We start from the raw sequence: 20671 nt of genomic DNA on the forward strand, positions 1-20671 counted from the left end.
AGCTCAAACAATCCGCCCGCCTCGGCCTCCCAGAGTGCTAGGATTACAGGCGTGAGCCACCGCGCTAGGCCCTCAATTTTTATTTTTAGGTGTAACAACTGTGTTGAGGTTATATTTTAAAAGAGTCTTTGTCTTTTAAAAATATATTTCAAAATAAATATGAATGAAATTATATATCTACGATTAGCTACAAAATTATCAGGAAGTATAGACAAAACAAGATTGGCTATAGTTTAATAACTCCTGAAATGGGTAATGGATCTGTGGGGATTCATTAAACTCTTCTACTTTTTTACATTTGAAACTTACTAAAACAAAATTTTTTAAAATGCAGATTACTTTAAAAAGGTAAACAAAAATTTTAAGCTATTCTTTTATCTTTCTAGCTTCAATCTGCTTAACTTTTATTTGTTGAGAAAAGCATCATAATTTGACGATGTTCTTTTAAATTTGTAAGCAGTGATATAAAAATGATCACATATTTAGTAGCTTAAAAATGAAAAAGAACTGGATAGAATATCATAATCAATTAGTTATACAGTAAAAAGGAAGAGCCAAATAGTTTGGGTGAAAGAAGACTGACAAATAGAAATCAGAAGGAGCAGTAATAATTAAAATCAAAAGGATACACGAAAAAAAAACTCTTGGGGAGATGGAGTAAAGAAAATAACAAAGGGCTGAAAACATTCTTGAGTAAACACATGTAGGGCACACAATGAATAAAGGAGCTAGCAAGAAAAGAAAGTACAGAGTAGGGAAAAAAGGATCCTAAAGACACAGGATAACATACCGGTTGCCAATACATTATTGGCATTTCTTGTTGGCTAATGTCAACATTATACAGAGACCAGCTATCTCTTCCCTAATCATTCTTCTTCCTCAACCCCCATGGAATCAGAGTGAATCAGTTTATATTGAAGTCTACAGTAACAAACTTTCTAGTTCAGGGTCCTTATATTTTAAAATAAGACAAGACTAAGGTCCAGAAAAAAAGCAGTATGACCAGACACACACAAAAACGTGGATGTAGAGCTCTGTGCAGATATGTTATATTGTGAAAAGGTACAGGTAGGGCAGGAGAATGACATACCCTTAACAGCGAGTGCTCTCAGCTACATCATTTTCGATCTCTAATAATAACAAATAATGTAGTAGCCAAGATGGCTGGGAGATAAATAGGATGAAGGGCAGGGAATAATGGCTAAGGACAAGGTGAGAAAAGAAAAACATAGGGAAATCAATGGAGAGAAACAACAGAGACCATCTAGTAATGTTTGGAAAATATCTTGGAACTTGAAATTCAAACCTACTAAGATATTTTAATAGCAAAAAAAAAAAGCCTTCTTACTTAGGGTCAAATAAAGGTACTCAGCATTACTGAGGAGATTATTTAGAATAGTTCTACAGTTTTGCTTATAACTTTCCTTAATTAGTAAAGAAATTTGGCACAATGACAAACATTGCAAGATTAAATAATATGGAAACAGAATCTAATGACCATTATGACATCCTGTGCGGGTTTTTAAAAATTTCTTGGTTAGCTTTCTTCTTAAAACTTAGAAAACACATACATATACGCGCAGAGTAATCCATCTAGAAAGTGACCACAATAGGCACAGGATGCTGTATTAAGAAGGATATAGTAGTTTTCCTTAGAGATCTGGGGGTCTGTGATTTGTACTTCTCCAAGAAATGACTCAGAACTAACTTCGGAACAACAGATAATCTTTTCACATCATCACCAGTTCTCTCTCCTTTCTCAACCTTTCTTCCTGCTTTTCTGTTCAAATCTCTTCCCATAGTCCACATGAAACTATAGGGCCATATGTACCCTGCCTCCTTAAAAAAAAAAGAAAATCATCAATGGCAATTAGGAATGTGTGCTAAAAGAAGCTAAACATGCACAGAAAGTAGCATGATACATGGAAGGTCTTTCTTTATTCATTTTTAAATAGCTTATGAACAGGTAATTTTAGATCCTCCAATCTGAGTCAGATTCTACTTCATCTTTTACTGAAAAGTCTGATAGGCCTTTATAAGCACAGTTGTTGCAATAACCTTTCTATTAGGTCATTGAATGTCACTTTGATAGTAACTTGTAAAGAAAATCAGCTAAGATTTCTACCAACTCTACAATTCTAAAAATTCAGATAAAAACATAAAACAAGTCAGTTTTTTCATGATAGAATGTGAACAATCATACCTATTTAGATTCTAAACCTAACCTACATTCACAGCCTCTTTAATATTGAGGCCATAAAATCATACCTTAAACTGTTTACCCAGTATTTTTCATGAAAAATTACTTCCTTTAAAATTTCTGTACTAACTGAAAGATCATAGAACCTTTACTTAGTAATATGAGGCTATTTTCTAAAAGTTTCTTTTCACTTTAGTTTAATCTGCCTGGAAAGGGGACAAAAAGCCTAAAGCAATATCCTGAAAAAAAAAAAAATCACACAAAAGTAGACATAATTCAGATCTGTGGTCCAGAAGTGTACTAGAGAAGGTAATTTTATTATAGTTTGCCTTGAGAAAAGATACCCCTATTCATACAAATTTGCTTCCTTTCTATGGGACAAAGTTATTTCATGTTTATTCTCAAAGAAGTTCTTAAAAGGATACGTGTTCCATTAACTCCTGATATTTTAAAGTCATCTAGTAGTTGAACAACCATTTCTCTATTTGGATCATTAGGGTCTGAATTGCGAACCTGTAGTGGGGAAGAGACAGTATTTAGCAAAAGACAAAGCCAAATGATGGGGGAGGAATACCTGCAGCAAATTAACTCCAAGGAAGAGCTTATACAAATCTATTTTTCAAACATACTAAAATTTCGGTAGCTCAAATAGAGAAAGAACTTACATAGGTAGTTCATAAGAGAAAATACGATCAACAGAGACTTTTCTAATTCAACCATTTTGCTACTCATAGTGTGGCCTCCAAATTAACTGCTGGTTACCAGGCTATGAGCAATTAAGTAGCTTTTGCAGGATGCAAATCAACTACAACATTAACCACACTGTTTATTCAGCTGACTTTTTTTTCTTTAAGTAGAAAAACTTTCTCAATGAAGGAAGCAGTATGTCAATTTACTCTGGAGCACAAGGCTCCTTATCTTGACATTTTGAAAAATACTGCCTTAGAGATCTCCTGGCCCTACACTCTCACTTTAGGAATAAAAAATCTAAGACTCTGGAGGAAAAAAATGATGAGACAGAGGACACACTGAAGTAAAGGTGGACCTAATCCCAGGTTTTCTAACTTGAGTTTAAGCCTTCTATGGCAAGTCATGACATCTTCCTAATTTATAACAAAACTGAAAACAAATTTGACAAAATTTACGCAAGTTTCCAAGAATAAATGGGATCAATATATATAGTATTTTTATATTATGTATTTTATAAAATATTTTCAAACATAAAATAAATGCTATATATTTACTTACACAATTTTCCTTTTAACCACAGTAGGAAAGGAAAACATTTACAGCAGTACTATCTGACACACAAAACATGCTCAATGAACATTTTTGTTCATTTGAAGGGGTTTTTTGGGTACATGTGTATAAGAATTCTAATTACAGCACATCCCACTAGTTCCCTACTATATTACGTGCATAGAATGTGTAAATACTGTCTTCTTCCTTTACCTCTTTAAGGATATTGGAAAGTAATAGAAAAAATTAGTCATGCTAAAGAGTCTATCATTTTCCCAAGTGTCTTAATTCAATAAAACTTTATAATGCTTTGCAGTTCACACATATGACCTCATACTCACTGATTTCAGCAACCGGATTTCATCTAGTGCAGTTTCAGTATAATGTTCAGCACTTTTAACTACTTTCATTGCCACAAATTTCTTCCCCCTAAGAAACAAACATAAGCAATTAAGACTAACTATCCTACACCTTTACTTTAGGAAGCTAAGATTTAGCTATAACAAAGAGACAGTGAGAAAGAACAAATATTTCATGTTTCCCTGTAGCCAAATAAGCTACTTCTAAAGAATCACTTGCACCTGTTAATGGCACTAACTAGCCAGATTTCATTTACAAGAAGAGGAAAACCTGTTCTCAGATAATCTCAGTTGCTGAACATTTTCTCTAAGTTAAAATCCACCTTCTGAATATCTCCCTGAATCCTAAGCAAAACTATGAAAAAATGATAAATAAGAGGAAAGACCCCACCACATCAGAAGTATCCCATATATCTGTATAGCAAAAGCTAAAACGTTAAAAGCTATTAGGTTATTAAGTATGAAATGTCCCATTTCCTTAAGTACTAAGTTTGACAGTTGATTATCTGTGACATTTCACTTTGTCACTTCTTGTTTTATTTTTATTGTGAAGGTACATCTTCAGTCTTTCAAACACACATTTTGGCTTGTGATTATCTTTCAAATTTTTTTAGAGCAATGTTTGTGAAACCATGTGTAAGTCAAAAATCTGTGTTATTTTCAAATATGAGCCCTGTCATGGAACCAATGCAGCACAGACAGCTCATAGTATCAACAGAGTGTTTGGAAAAGATGTGGCTAATGAATATACACAGTAAGTCAATAGTTTGACAAGTTCCATTCTGGAGATTTTCATCTTGATAATGAGCTATGCAGGTGACCAGAGACCAAGGTGGATAATGATGAGCTGAAAGCTGTAGTGGAAACAAATCCATCTCAACATACGTGTGAATTAGCAGCAAGGTTTGACATTACTATTCCAACAATATCGGACCCTTTGAAACAAATGGACAAGGTAAAGAAGCTGGATAGGTGGGTTCCGCATGAATTAAACGAGCATCAGAAGAGAAATCAGATCGAAGCTTGCCTTTCTTTGCTGTCATGACATACAGGCGAACATTTCTACACCATATTGTTACATGTGATGGAAAATGGATTTTTTTTGACAATCGCAAGAATTCGGCACAATGGCTGAATAAAGATGAAGTGCCAAAACACAGTCCAAAACCAAATAGTCATCAAAAAAAGCTCATGGTGTCTGTTCAGTTGTCCAAACAGACTGGTATTATCCAGTAGAGCTTCATGAAACCTAGTCAATTGATTACAGCGGATGTCTACTGCAACCAACTGGACAAAATGAGGATGCTTGTAATTCAGCAGCCAAGATGGTCAACAGAGACAGGACAATCCTCTTGCAAGATAACACTGACCACATGTCACACAAACAATGCTGCTCAAACTAAAGTAGCTGGACTAAGAAACTGTCATCCACCGTATTCACCAGACCTTGCACCAACTGATTACCACTTCTTCCAGGCTTTGGACCACTTCTTACAAGAAAAAATATTCAGTTCTTAACAAGGTGTGGAAAATACCTTTGGAGATTTCATTGCCACTTGCTCTCGAGGCTTCCTCGCTGCTGGCATAAACAAGTTACCATTAAGATGGCAAAACTGTGTCGATAGTTTAGGCACATACTTTGATTAACTGGACTGCTTCTTGTTTGAGATATAATGAACTACACTTTTGATTCGAAATAGGACATTTCATATTTAATGACCTAATATACTACTTTCTTGTAAGTAACCAGAAAAAATATCTGGATGAAAACAAAATGACAAAAATCATAAAAAATCAAATGAAAAAATATGAAGTACATAGATAGCAATTATTGTTTCATCAAAGAAAGACGGAACACTTTTAGGTAAACAGTCAGTGGTAAGGAGGTATTTTTATTGTCTGTAATTTTTATGTACAGAAAAATTTTAGACTACATGGTTAAACAAATCTGTTACAAAAATAAATAATTTCACGTTCGTCTATGACATTATTTACTCCAGTGAGACAACAACTATTAATTTACATATCATTCTTCCATTGAATAAACTTGTAATGCTTTGAATTTGGCAGTTCCAAGTGCTTTACTGATAATAATTTAATCAATCTTTTGTCTGTAAGGTAGAGAGGTAGACATTATTACTGATTCTGCATGAGAGTGAAATGATTTGTCCAGGAACACAGAGATTATTGTCAACCACAAAATTCTGATCAAGTAATCAGGCTAGAGATAGACTGGATCATCTCTGGAAAATCAGACAAAAACATACAGGCATCATCTAACTATTTTTCAGGACTACTAAAACTTACTGAATATCCCATGATAACCACACTGTTGAAAAGTGTCCCCAGCCCAACTTTCGGATCACGTGATATCTCCCATTGAACAGATCTCCGATTTTCACAAGATGATAACCTCCTGGAAGAAACAACAGGAGGAATATAATAAGAAGAACCAGGATAAGAAATAATCACTTAAATAGTAAGAAAAGGTATCCTACATCCAATTTTTCAACATCTATAGACATTTTATCAAATTTCTTCTATAAAATCAACAAAAGAAAATCTTTGATTGCTATCAAATCAGCCAGAGTATTACTGAGACCCACACAAAAATCCTGAATAAGATTAATGAAAACTTGAATAAGATTAATGATTTAGATTGAGCAAGTGATGCTTTGTACAACAGCTTTATCCACAAACAAAAATAAGCTTACGTGTCACAATATTCTTGTCACTCAATAATCTAATAGATTTATTTAAACATATAAATCTATTTATGGTTCCAGTCTCAGGATGTTTTTAGGAGAATAATAAATCCTATTTAGCTTAAAAAAAAAAAACAACAGGAAGACTTGCTTCTCTAAATAAAAACAAAACAAAACAAAAGAAAAAACAGAGAAAGGCCTGAAAAGGCTGCCTGCCAACAGTGGCAGGAATCCAGGTATTTTAATATTTATTTTTGCCTGCTGAGAATAGGAAGGACCAAGTTTTTCTCTCAGATGGTATGATACATTCTGTTATATATTCCTACCCAAGAAAAGATAACAGGCAACCTGATGACACAGTTTAAGTATCTGTAGTTTCAGTTTAACTTACCTTAGCAGCTGTCACTATGAGAAAAAATGAGAAGGTATTTTGTAAAAATCTACATACCAAGATGTTGTCACTGGTTACTTGTGGGTGACAGCATTGCAGATGGCTTTTATTTTCATTACTGTTTAATACAGTTCTGAAATTTTCTAAAGAAACGTGTACTACCATTTTTAAGGAGGAAAGAAGGTAAAAACATTTAATATAAAATTAGGCTTCAATAAATTACGTCAAACTAAGAGCAAATACTATTTCCAATATCTCAGAGAAAAGGATACAACAAGCAAAACCATCAAAGCTGTTTTTATGCTGATAGATCAAATAGCCAAATGAGAAACTGCAAAATAAACAGATCTTACTTAGTATCTCCTTCCAAACTGACCTTTACAATAATCATTGGGATCTTCCTGCTCATCATCATCAGATCCCAGAATCTCCTCTTCCTGCTCTGGTAGATCACTCTCAGAGTGGGGAGCAGAGCCTCGGTGTTGTGTTTCAGATCTATGAAATGATACAAAAATGCTCAGTCCACTTGGACAGAAGAAAATAGGACTTCAAGAAAATGTCATTATCAAATTCCACGCCCCCCAAACTAAACTTTCAGATAATATAAACAGAGTATTACCATGTGGCAGCCTACAAAAACATTAGGTATAGCTTTACCTCATGTTAGGAAAATACTACTTTTTAAAAAGTCAGAGATGATAGTTAAATAAAACCTGAAAAAATATATAAAAATTAAAAGGAAAAAATTATCTGAATCTCAATAGCCAAACATAACCACTGATAAAACTACTGGATTTTCTTCCAGTATTTTGTTGTATCTTTATAAAAACATTTATCCATAATCATGCACTTTTATATAAACAAATTTATATCCTGCTTTTTCTATTATAAACTTTTTTCATTTCTGTGAAATCTCTTAAATCTTAACATGCCTGCCTTAGAAATTCGCCACTTACTTTTTGGCACATTCTGCTCAGCGGGACACTTGATATGTTTCTAATTTTTCACCACTAAAAATAAAGCTGTTCAATATTTTTGGATAATCTTTATTCTGTATTTAGGATTATTCCTCTAAACTATTAAATAGGGGTTGAAATATTCTTCCTATTTATAACAACATGTTAAAATGTAGAAAATTTGGAAAGCACATGTTTTAAGATAACTCTTAATTTGAACAACTATTAACATTTTGGACTATTTCATTCTGGTCTCTGGCCATGAACACTTTTTAAGGATTATTATGTAGTATGATTGTTTTCTAAAAGGGTTGTACTGTGTTATCTCCCCACCAGCCACACATGTGCTTCTGGTATTAAAGTACTACCAAGTTCAGAAAACTCACACTTATTAGCTGCCTGTCTTCTAAGAGCTGTAAGCAAAAAAGGCAGGGTACATAGATAGCATACTTTCAATAGTAACAGGAGAAGACATTTTAATTTTTCATTTTTTGATATATACATTTTCATCAACCTGTTTCATCAGATTTTTTTCCCCAAAAGATTCAATGTAACAAAAAAAATGTTAATAGCAAAACCTGTTACATGGTACTACTGAGCTATTGAAACATAAGTAATACCTTGGTATGACTAATGATACAGATTTGTATTTTTGGTGGCCATTCCAACCTTCCTCAATTCGTGGTATGTTTTTTGTCCCCCAGGGTATAAAAGTAGCTAAAAAACTGCATGATTCAATGTTAAGTGAATTTTAAGTGAAAACATGTCTTTGGGAAACTTATTTAGTAAAGAACTGGTCTACTTTCCTAAGTGCAAATAACAAATTTAGAATAAACGATATTCCCAAATTTGAGATTAAGATGGAATTCCAAAATGGATTCTCTGATTCAAACTTAATGAAAGTAAATGATGTTGCCTTTTACAATTTTGATAGTAAGAACTACAACTGTGAAATTTCTGAGAAGCAGTGAAACACAGTAGTGAAAAACAGATTTGACAATGCTGGAATATTAGAATTCCTTGAGTATTGTGGGGATTGTAACATTAAAAACTATTTTTTATCCTCTAGTGTTACAGATTCAGGAAAAAGGGATTAAAAATAGGGAAAATTTTAAAACCAAAGAAAATAGAAGTAAAAATAAATTAAGAGAAAAAATTATTTTTTAAAGATTCAAACCATTTTTGAAAGCACATACTTTTGTGAAAAGTTGTTTGTCCTTATAAAACTGAACATAAGTAAACTATCATTCTCAGTTAAGGGATTGAAGACTGAATTATAAATTGCAAGTCACAATGTGAAGTACAAGTCTCCCATCCTATGCTGATACAGGAGAAAATCTCTTCTTATTCCAAATTGATTATCTAAATATTTGATTACCCTCAATATTTATTCTGAATAGATTAAAGGGAAAAAAGTCCTATTTTTAACTTTTAACTTTCACTTTAAATATAATAGTCTCAGTACTTTGAGAGGCTAAGGGAGGATCACTTGAGGCCAAGAGTTTGAGACCAGCCTAGACAACACAGTGAAACTCCATCTCTACCAAAAAAAATTAAAAAAATCAGCCAGGCTTGGTGAAACGTGCCTATAGTCCCAGCTACTCTGGAGGCTGAGATAGGAAGATCACTTGAGCTCGGGAGCACGAGGCTGCAGTGAGCTATGATGTGCCACTGCACTCCAGCCTGGGCAGAGTGAGACCCTGGCTCTAAAAACCCAAACAAATATAACAGCCCCCTGCTTCCATGGTTTCAGTTACCTACAGTCAACTGCAGTCTGAAAATATTACAGTATTTTGAGAGAAACATCACATTCACATTAATTTTTATTACAGTGTATTGTTACAACTATTCTATTAGTTGTTACCAATCTCTTACTGTGTCTAATTTATAAATTAAACTTTATCATAGCTATGTATGTATAGATAAAAAACACAGTATATGTAGGGTTTGGTACTATCCTTGGTTTCAGACATCCACAGGGGATCTTGGAAGGTATCCCCCACAGATAAGGGGGGTACCTGCTGTATATACTTACTGTCATAAGTGTCCACATTGCTTTTGTCTACATCACTGTTAGTCATCTCTTTCACATGCTGCATGGTCCTGTTTCCTCAATCCCAGTCTCCCTCTCGATTTAATCATTTGCACAGTACACATTTATCTGTAACTTCTCGAGAACAGTACATAGGAGGTAAATTTATTAAGACCTCTCAAATCTTTATTTTGGGTATAAAATACATTGCTCTGTTGCTTTCTAGCTTCCAGTGTTACTGTGATAAGCCAGATCAATGCCTTCTGATTCCTGAGCCTTAAAATAGGGATTGTTTTTCTCTCTGGAAGGTTAATGTTTTTCTTTTTTAGGATCTTCTTTTATCTCCATGTTTTGAAATTTCCTAAATGTTTTCTTAAAAGTCTATCTTCCCAAGTACTTCATACACCCTTGCAAATTAGAGACATTCTTCAGTTTGGGAAAATTTCCTATATTTCACTGAAAATTTAATCTTTGTCTACTCTCTCTGGAACTATCTTTTCAGTTACTGGACCCTCCAGCATACTACATTAATTTTCTTACATTTTCTCTTATATTTCTTAAGTTGTTTTTTTTTTTTCGTTCTATATTTTAGATTTATCTTCCTAACTTGTGTTGTTTTATAAATTTCTAATATATTTTAAATTTATTTTTTTTTTGCTTTTGAATGGTTCCCATTTTATAGACTCCTGTGTTGTTTCAATGATGCATTGTCTCCTTTTATGTTAAGAATATGATTTATATTAACAGTTTTACATTTCCTTATGATCCTTGTACTGTTTTGGCTTTTTCAAACTGCCCAGGCTTTTTACTAATGCCTCAGTTTCATACATGATGTCTATCAGACAAGAAAAGCCTCTGTCATAAAAAGACAGAACTAAAAACAAAAAGAGAAATTTTGAGGAAACAGAGACAGCTACTATCAGATCCTAAAAGTAATAAGAAAGATAAGATGACATGATTAAAGAATTCAAGACCACTGTAACTTTGATGAGTGTTAAAAGGACTTAGTATAAAAAATTTGAAGAATGCTATAGAATTTTCAGTTAATTAACATAATAAACTCAAGATCATTTTTCCTAGAACAAAAAAGGAGAGTTTTAAAATAGTTTCAGTTTGTGCTTTTAGACTCTTCATACCTATTTCATGTCTCAAGTATTTGTTATTTATGTTCAAAAGAAAAAAACTGGATGTCAGCACTTTAATGTTCTCAAAGCATATAAAACTTAACATCTACAAAACAGTACATCTACAAAATCTCTCTATAATAAACTGAAATGAACACAGATCAAGTATTAATAGTGGTATGGTTTCAAAAGAGTCAAAACAATTTATAACCTGGTTAAAACTCCACGGCCGGGCGTGGTGGCTCACACCTGTAATCCTAGCTCTCTGGGAGGCCAAGGCGGGCGGATTGTTTGAGCTCAGGAGTTCGAAACCAGCCTGAGCAAGAGCGAAACCCCGTCTCTACTAAAAATAGAAAGAAATTAATCGGACAACTAAAAATATATAGAAAAAAAATTAGCCGGGCATGGTGGCGCATGCCTGTAGTCCCAGCTACTCGGGAGGCTGAGGCAGAAGGATTGCTTGAGCCCAGGAGTGTGAGGTTGCTGTGAGCTAGGCAGACGCCGCGGCACTCACTCTAGGCCGGGCAAAAAGAATGAGACTCTGTCTCAAAAAAAAAAAATTCCAGTAATGTTGGAAAGAGAACTATACTTGGCTAGGTACAAAATGGGGCCATTGCAAATATCTGGGAGAAGGGCAGAAAGTAGTAGAAAAGCTTGTCATTGCCAAGTTTTTGCTTTGCTTTTATTTCTTAATGAAACATGACACAGGCTGGGCATGGTGGCTCATGCCTGTACTCCCAGCACTTTGGGAGGCTAAGGCATGAGGATTGCTTAAGGCCAGGAGTTTGAGACCAGCCTGGGCAAAAGCGAGACCCCCATCTCTACAAGCTGTAGAAAAATTAGCCCAGCATGGTGGCACACACCTGCAGTCTCAGCTAATTGGAAGGCTAAGGTAGGAGGATTGCTTGAGCCCAGGAGTTCGAGGGTGCAGTGAGCTATGATGAAGCCACCGTACTCTAGCCTGGGAGACAGAGAGATCCTATCTCAAAACACAAACCAAAAAAACCCCAGAACAAAAAAACAAAAAAAACTTGACACAGAAACTCTCAAGTATGAACAGAGAGATGATATGGCCAAATTAGAGTGTTGCCCTTTTATCTTTAAAGATTCTTTCGACTCAGAGTCCATTTCTGGTATAATCTTCATTCCTAACCACCCTTCATCCCAATCACCAATAGCCTCTAAAATTAGTAAAACCAAAGTATGAAACACAAACTTACTGAGAACTGTTTGTGTGCAAATACTATCTACTTATAATCACCATGAGGAATATGCTATTTATAGTTTTTCACATAGGTTTCATGAATTTATACATTTAAATTAGCTATGTGAGCTACTCCCGTTCCCATTTTTATAAGTAAGTCTGTTAGTGATTCTCTAAATTGGTTTATAACCTACTAGTGAGTTGCTTTTGAAAAATGCTGTCTGGAAATTATTTTTAATGTTTTTATTGAGATACAATCTACATACTACAAATTCACTCATCTAAAGTATATAATACAATGGTTTTCATACATTCACAGAGTTGTGTAACCTCATGATCATCTAAATTTAGAACACTTTACTTACCCCCTTAGAAAACCCAAACCCATTAGTAAACTCCAAACTCATTACCCACTTCTCCCAGACTCTGGCAACCACTAATCTACTTTCTTTTTCAATTGATTCGCCTATTCTGTACATTTAACATAAATGAGAAATATGTAGTCTTTTGTAACTTCTTTCACTTAGCACAGTGTTTTCAAGGTTCATTTATGTTGTAGCATGTATCAGCACACACTTTATTCCTTTTTACAGCTGAATAATATTTCATTATATGGATGTACCATATTTTACTTGTCTATTCATCAACTGATGGGCTTTGGGGTTATTTTCACTTCGAGTTATCATGAATCATGCTGCTATGAATATTCTAGAATAAGTATGTGCAATCATGTTCATAGCAGCATTGTTTGTAATAACCAAAAGCTGAAAATGGCTAAATGACCATCAATAGGAGAATGGATAAGTACATTACGGTAATCCGAAACAATCAAATATTATACCCAAGGTGAAAATGAATGAATGAGCTATATGCATCAGCATGAATAAACTGCATAAACATAAAATGAAATAAAAACAGCAAACTGCAGAATATGTACAGTATACCACTTAAATCGAATCTAAGAAACATACAAACTTTCATCTGTTGCTTAGGAAAAGCCAATATACAGTCAAAATTTAAAGAAATACAGAACAAATTTCAAGATAATTATTAATTCTACAGGGGAACTATAATGCAGGAATATGATCAAAGAGGGGTCCACATGAGCATCAGCTATATGGTAATTTAGGAGCTATTTAAGTGTTTATTATATTATTCTTTATTCTTTTTCTATACATCTCAAATGTTTTATTTTAAAAATATTGGCTATAGGCCAGGCGCGGTGGCTCACGTCTGTAATCCTAGCACTCTGGGAGGCCAAGGCGGGTGGATCGCTCAAGGTCAGGAGTTCGAGACCAGCCTGAGCAAGAGCGAGACCCCGTCTCTACTAAAAAATAGAAAGAAATGATCTGGACAACTAAAAATATATATATATAGAAAAAATTAGCCGGGCATGGTGGCGCATGCCTGTAGTCCCAGCTACTCAGGAGGCTGAGGCAAAAGGATTGCCTGAGCCCAGGAGTTTGAGGTTGCTGTGAGCTAGGCTGACGCCACAGCACTCACCCTAGCCCGGGCAACAAAGCGAGACTCCGTCTCAAAAAAAAAAAAAAAAAAAAAAAAATATTGGCTATGATTGTTTTCAGGTTCAAGTAGGAATTCAACCTATGCCTGGCTCGTTAAGATTTCATCCTTGGGAATCTTATTGACCGTATCTATCAAGTTATCTCAAAAGGTGACTGACTGTGTATTGCCTCTCTGAGGTTAATCACACAGTTACCATAAAATGCAAATGGAGGAGGAAGAATGCAGCTGCATGTTTTGTACAAATTCATGAACATATTTTTACCTGTACAAAAATTTTCTATAGATAATCTACTTCTGCTTTATGGTGAATAACAATTCAAATAAATTAAAAGTATACACAGACAATTTGAATAACAAACAAGCTTGATCTAATTGATTTATTTGTATATATAACTTTGTACCTATTCTTCCCAACATAGAAAAAAAAAATAATCCAAAAATTCTATGCAGAAACTTGTAACAGTGCCTCGGGCATGATGCTGTGATGTCACGCAACATCTAGGTTCCTTGATCTTTTAGTTAAACATGAAATAAACACTAAAGCAAAAAAATTGTTAATCACTTTGTTAGTGTAAAATAAATGAATATAATTTGTAATAAATAGTATCAATTAAGTAAATTATGGTATATTCTAATGAAAAGTTACTAATATGTAAAGCTCTCCAAAATATATCATTAAAATGAAAAAGACAAGTAGCTGAATAATGTATACAGAGTGATTCATGTATCATCCTCCCCAAAAAATGTATATAGGTACATAAAGTTTTCATATTTTTATTGTATAATACAATTCTGAACAGTTGGAATCTTTTCCAATGAGAACTACTCATGAAACACTCACATCATTTAAAAAATAGACAAAAAATTTTTAAAAATATTATACAACTTGTTGGGTTGGGAAGAGTGCAGGGAAACCCAACTGCTACTTTCATATTGAGCTTTGTCTTCTGCCTGGTATTATTTCATTTCAGGAATTGCCCTTCTACAACCTGGCAAGGCTGCCAACCACAGGGCCTTGCCCACTTCATCCCTCATAGGGACAGACACATGATCCAACAAGATCAACTAGAATCTTTCTGGTGGAAAATGATGAATGCTGAGAGAAGCTCTATTTCTGAAATCTTAAGCAATTAAGAGCAAAAGAATTGCCAGAAGTAATGATTGCTGCCAAGTAGGGAGAGGGAATGTCTGAGAATAAAGTCAAAATACAGGAAAATAAAGCGAAGACATTTATTGGCTAGACGTGGAGAAAGACAGGTAAATCTGCAGAGATATATTCAGAGCTCCCTACCACTTAATCTCCAGATATAGCCTAAGTGAGTTTGAATTTGGTTACAGGAAGAATTCTAAATAAGACACATAGATAATTTGGCAATAATCACAATTTTGAACTATTTCACTTCTAAATATTTACCCTAAAAACTAAGATAACTGTTTATGTAACTTATACCAATGTCAATTTCCTGGTTTTAATACTGTACTATATTACAACAGAAGTAACCAGTAAGGGAAACTGAATGAAGGGTACCTGGTACCTCCCTATATTATCTTTGCAATTTCCTGTGAATCTTAAATTATTTCAAGATACAAAAAATTTTTTTAATTGTGGAAAAAATTAAGATACGCAAAAAGAAATCCACAAGGATATGTAGAAATCCACAAGGACAGGAAAGGAGTGCAAAGTTCTGGCAACCAAGAAAAAAGGGCAGGTGACCTAAGTGGAGGAAGGAGACAGGAAACATGTGTTGCCTGATAAAACCTCGGATATAGGTATGACGGAATGCAGGTGTGAAAAGAGGGATAGTAAAAAGGGAGATCAACTGGTTTGTTGTCGTTTTCCGTAAGAGACGGGGTCTCACTGTCACCTAGGCTGTGGTACAGTGGTGGGATCACAGCTCACTGAACTTCTGGGCTCAAGCAATCCTCCTGTGTCAGCATTCTGAGTAGCTAAGACTACAGGGCAGCGCTACCATGCCTGGCTAATTTTTCTTATTTTTTGTAGAGACAGGGTCTCACCATGTTGCCCAGGCTAGTCTCAAACTCCTGGCCTCAAACAATCCTCTCGCCTTAGCCTCCCCAAAGTACTGGGATTACAGGTATGAGCCACCACACCTGGCCAACTTTATTCTTATCATGTGATTTTTTTTCTCCTTTATTATTTCATTCAGAGATATTCAAGTCGTTCATGACTATGCTATAATTTTAAAGTACAACAATCTTAAAATATCCCTTGACTTCAAATTATTACATTTTGCCTAAAACCTCACGGAAAAGGCAAGTGACAGCTCCCATGTAGGACAGTTTCTGTATTCCAAGGAAATACAGTTTAGAAATTTCCATGTATATACCATGTTATATTCCCCCTCCCCAAAGACAGATCACGTTGAAAATAAGCAGTATCTTTAAACAAAAATATCAACTTTAAAAACTGCATACATCTAAATACTTTCCAAATTAGTGTAGTACCAAAAAGACCAAGCTTCCTTGTCTTAGTCTAATTCAAAACCACAAGGATATTAAAAGTCTACTACTGCTTTATGTAATGATTATGTAACTGAGGAAAATTTGAGTATTTCACCCAAGTATGTGGGAATACAGAACAAAATTGCATTGCTGATCCAGAAATAAAGCCATTACTTCTCTCTATTTCTTTATGTGCCACAGTACTGAGAACTGCAGCCCAGGAAGAGAAAGTACACAACAAAAGCAAAATTTGTTCTCCCATTTGGGAAACAGAAAAGCCATGAGGTCCAATACATTCACAAATTTAATCAAAAGGGATATGCACTGTAACAAAAAGTTTTACCTTCAACTATTTAAATCATATGATCAAGTTTCCTATTATAAACATAATACATAAAATACATATAAGCAATATGAAGTACACAGCATCATCTTGAATATTCTTATCAAAACCCCTTTAACTGCAATCCAATCTATCTAAAATAGAGAAACAAGTTAAGCAAAGCTGTGATATTACAGACAAATCCAGGGTGTGAGATATTCTTTCTACAAGACAATTGGTCTGATCTCTTTGAAAAAAAGTCAATTTTAAGAGGCAAGGGAGTAAAAGGGCAGGAGGACTGTTTAAGAGATAAAGAAACAAAAAAACCTAAATAAAACACGGGAATCTTGATTGCATCATGACTTTTAAAACACAAAAGACATTTGTGGCTGGGCATGGTGGCTCATGCCTGTAATCCTAGCACTTTGGGAGGCTGAGGTGGGAGGATTGCTTGAGACCAGGAGTTCAAGACCAGACTGGGGAATAGCTATCTTTTTTGTAGAGACACAACCTACCTCTACAAAAAAAAAAAATCACAAAAATTAGCTGAGTGTGGTGATGCAGGTCTGTAGTCCCAGCTACTGTGGAAGCTGAGGCTGTAGGATTGCTTGGGCCCAGGAGTTTGGGGTTGCAGTGAGCTATGAGGATGCCACTGCACTCTTGCCCAGGCAACAGAGTGAGACTCTGTTTCCAAAAAAATTAAAAAAAAACATTTACAAGGCAACTGGAGATATATGAATATAAACTGTAAGATGATATTAAACAATTATTGTTAACCATAATACCATTATTAAAGCTAAGAAAAACATTCTTAAGAGGAGCAAGCTGAAGTATTTCGGGACAAGGTGCCATGATATATGCAACTTCCTTTCAAGTTCAGCCAGAAGTATTAATACATACATTTAACTAATATATCTAGATGGCTGAGTATACAAGTGCTTATTATTTGTTATGGTAGTCCTTCAACTTTACTTTTGAAGTTTCTCATAATAAAAAATTGTGGAAAAGGATTAGGATTAAATCAAACTGTCTTTTCGTGCTTTATATATATGTTTAATAAAAAAATATATATATAAAGCACAAAAACATATAAAGCACAAAAAGACAAATATTCCACACATAGATGCATCAAATTTATTGCTACTTTGTTAGAAATTTAGATTGTTTCCACTATTTCATAAGTAATTGTGTGACCAACAACTTTAAACATAAGAATTTGAAAAATAACTTTTCTATCACCAATCTGAAACTAGGCTATAATTTTCATAAGAACAAGAACTGTGTCTTTGTTTTTGTTTGTATACTGCCTTGTATTTCATAGGCATTCAAATGTTTACTAAATTCTACTGACTCATGTCTTATGCCACATTAAGCATCCTTCAACTTTACGTTAAGGCTTCATTTTATCTACTGATTCCATGAAAAGAAATGCTTTCTTCTCATTGACCACAAGAAAAGAAATTTGATATTTTGTCTAGAGCCTGTCATCTCTCTCCTCTCTACCTAATTTTTCTTGTCCACCACTGAATAGGTGCTTCAGCCTTGGAGGCTGCTTTCTAATGCTGACAGTCACTGCTGCAACTGCTCGTTCCTATAACCACCTCCCATCATCTGGGTCTGGTTTTCCTGGGTCAGGGGAATAGCCTTGTTGAGCAACAACAAACTCATGAAACATCCACAACGAACATGTCAGGTTAGGTTTTATATCATTTTTATTAGGAGAAGAAACTATATATACTAATGTGGACATGTTTTTATGTACATGTTATAAAAAGTACCTGTTAACCAACCTATGGCTTCTCAAGGGAGTAGAGACGGAAGTTGAAGATTTTTTTAAAACTTTTATATACATCTGTTTGCACTGTACGAGGAAAAAAAAATCAAAACAAAAACGAAAGACACGGTACTCCCCTCACTTGCCCTAGACCTAAATGTAAATACTAAAACTATAAAACTTATAGGAGAAACCATGAAAGAGTAATCTTCACAAACTTAGAGTAGGCTAAGACTTCTTAAAACACAAAAAACACAATGATAGGAGAAAAAATTGATAAACTAGACTTTGTCAAAATAAAAAACCTTTGTTCTTCAAAAGATACCCTTCAGATAGAGGAAAGGCAAACCACAGACTGAGAAAATACAATACATAGTATCTGACAAAGGAGTTGCATTCAGAATATAAAAAGAACTTACAACTTAGTAAGACATAAACCCAATAAAAAAATGGGTGGAAGATTTGGAGAGTTCAGTGAAGAAAACATACAAGTAGCCAGTAAGCACTCCAAGTACTTAGTCATCATGAAAAAAGAATTTAAATAGAAAAACCAAATTTGGAGGAATTGGAATTCTCATATACTGTTGGTAGTAACATTAAATGGTATAGTCATTTTGGAAAACAGTTTGGCAGTTTCATATTAAGTTAAACAGACCTTAACCATATTCTAGCAATTTCAATCCTAGAGAAATGAAAAGGTTTGTCCACTCAAAGGTTTGTACATGAATTCATGGAAATTTTATTCATAACAGCCCCAAACAGAAAATAACACAAACATCCATTAATGGAGAAGAGAGAAACAAATGGTGGTATATTCACATAATAGATTACTATTCAGCAACAAAAAAGGGACAAGCTATTAATGCATGCAACAAATACATATGAATCTCAAAATTGTGCTCAGCAAAAGAAGCTAGATAGAGTACATACTATATTATTCCACATACACAAAGTTGTTGAACAGCCACCAATCTACAGTGAGAGAAAGAAGATTTATGGTTGTCCAGGGCCAGGATGGGGAGAGGGAGACTGAATGCAAAGGGATAAACACACACATTGGAAGTCCCTGGAGTGATGAAAATGTTCTAGCCTTCATTGGGGTGTTGGTTACACGGATGTATACATCTGTCAAAATATAATAAACTGCAATCTTAAAATGAGCTTATTTTATTGCTTGTAAAATTTGCCTCAATAGACTTGATTTTTCTCCCTTCCTACCTTTCTTTTTTTTTAAAAGAGACAGGGTATCACTATGTTGCCCAGGCTGGAGTGCAGTAGCTCTCTGCAGGTGCAATCATCGTAGCATACTACAGCCTCTCAAACTCCTGACCTCTAGTGATTCTCCCGCCTCAGCCTCAGGAATAGCTGGGATTATAGGTGCACACCACTGCACCTGGCTGATGTTAATTAAAATAAGGCACAGTAGTCCCTTCCACTTGCCCCAGAAAAAATTAAAGCTATCCCTGGATTCATCCAAAGCCAAGGAATTAAAGGATTCTCCTTGCGTATTTAAAGTTTTTGCCATATGGCCAATGGCAGGAACCAACAGCTCTTCATAAGAAAGGCAATAATAGAAGCAGATCCAGGGACAAGTACTTAATTTGCAAAGAGCCCCTGAGAGAGCACAAAGTATGGGACACTAACTATGAGACCAGTAAAGAGCAAAAACATGGGTTAGCCTAAGGTCCTGCAAACACACCTTCAGGAGGATACATCACAGAACACTTTTTCATTATCTTGTTTGGAAAAATTCCTAAGTTTGATATTCTGCTGTGTTTCTATGATTTCAGTGATTCCTTTCAATGAAGCCCACTTGAAAAACTTTCTAAACCTAATAATTTTTAAAAATCTAAAATTTAGTGTCCTTTGGGCATTTGAAATCTCCCTGTGATCTCAGATGGATTCAAGCAGCAGCTATTCAAAGGAATTGAGGTATGTCATCTGAATTTTTTTTTTCTTTTTGAGACAGGGTCTCACTCTGTTGCCCAGGCTGGAGTACAAGTGGCATGATCATAGCTCACTGCAATCTCAAATTTCTGGGCTCAAGTGATCCTCTCGCCTCAGCCTCCCAAGTAGCCAGGACTACAGGCACATCCCACCATGCCTGGCTAATTTATTTTTTGTAGACATGGGGTCTTGCTATGTTGCCCAAGCTAAAAAATGTTATATATCACTTAAGTATTCATTATAACCTAAAAGTGAACAGGCCATTTCTTTGCATATGAGTGTACTGATTCATGTTCCTAGTTACCTTTCTTGCATAATTCATACTTATGATATATGTATCAACTATAATTTCCAGTTGCGGTTTCACTTAAGTGAAGTAAGAACTTGAAAATATCTGGGAATCCATAAAAAATAAGGAAGATCTATAAGAA

The 20671-nt window shown here is 34.7% G+C and overlaps 1 protein-coding gene across 1 annotated transcript in view; it reads right to left on the reverse strand.

Moving 5' to 3' along the window:
• The window catches only part of SRPK1 (SRSF protein kinase 1), a 97879-nt gene that overhangs the window by 53362 nt on the left and 23846 nt on the right, over nt 1-20671 (reverse strand). The window contains 4 exon segments of the mRNA XM_012646634.1: nt 2626-2713; nt 3781-3868; nt 6106-6214; nt 7271-7389. Of these exon segments, the coding sequence (XP_012502088.1) occupies nt 2626-2713; nt 3781-3868; nt 6106-6214; nt 7271-7389 (404 nt within the window).

The sequence above is a fragment of the Propithecus coquereli genome, unplaced genomic scaffold (assembly GCF_000956105.1).
Source record: "Propithecus coquereli isolate 6110/MARCELLA unplaced genomic scaffold, Pcoq_1.0 Scaffold248, whole genome shotgun sequence".
Taxonomy (NCBI): domain Eukaryota; kingdom Metazoa; phylum Chordata; class Mammalia; order Primates; family Indriidae; genus Propithecus; species Propithecus coquereli.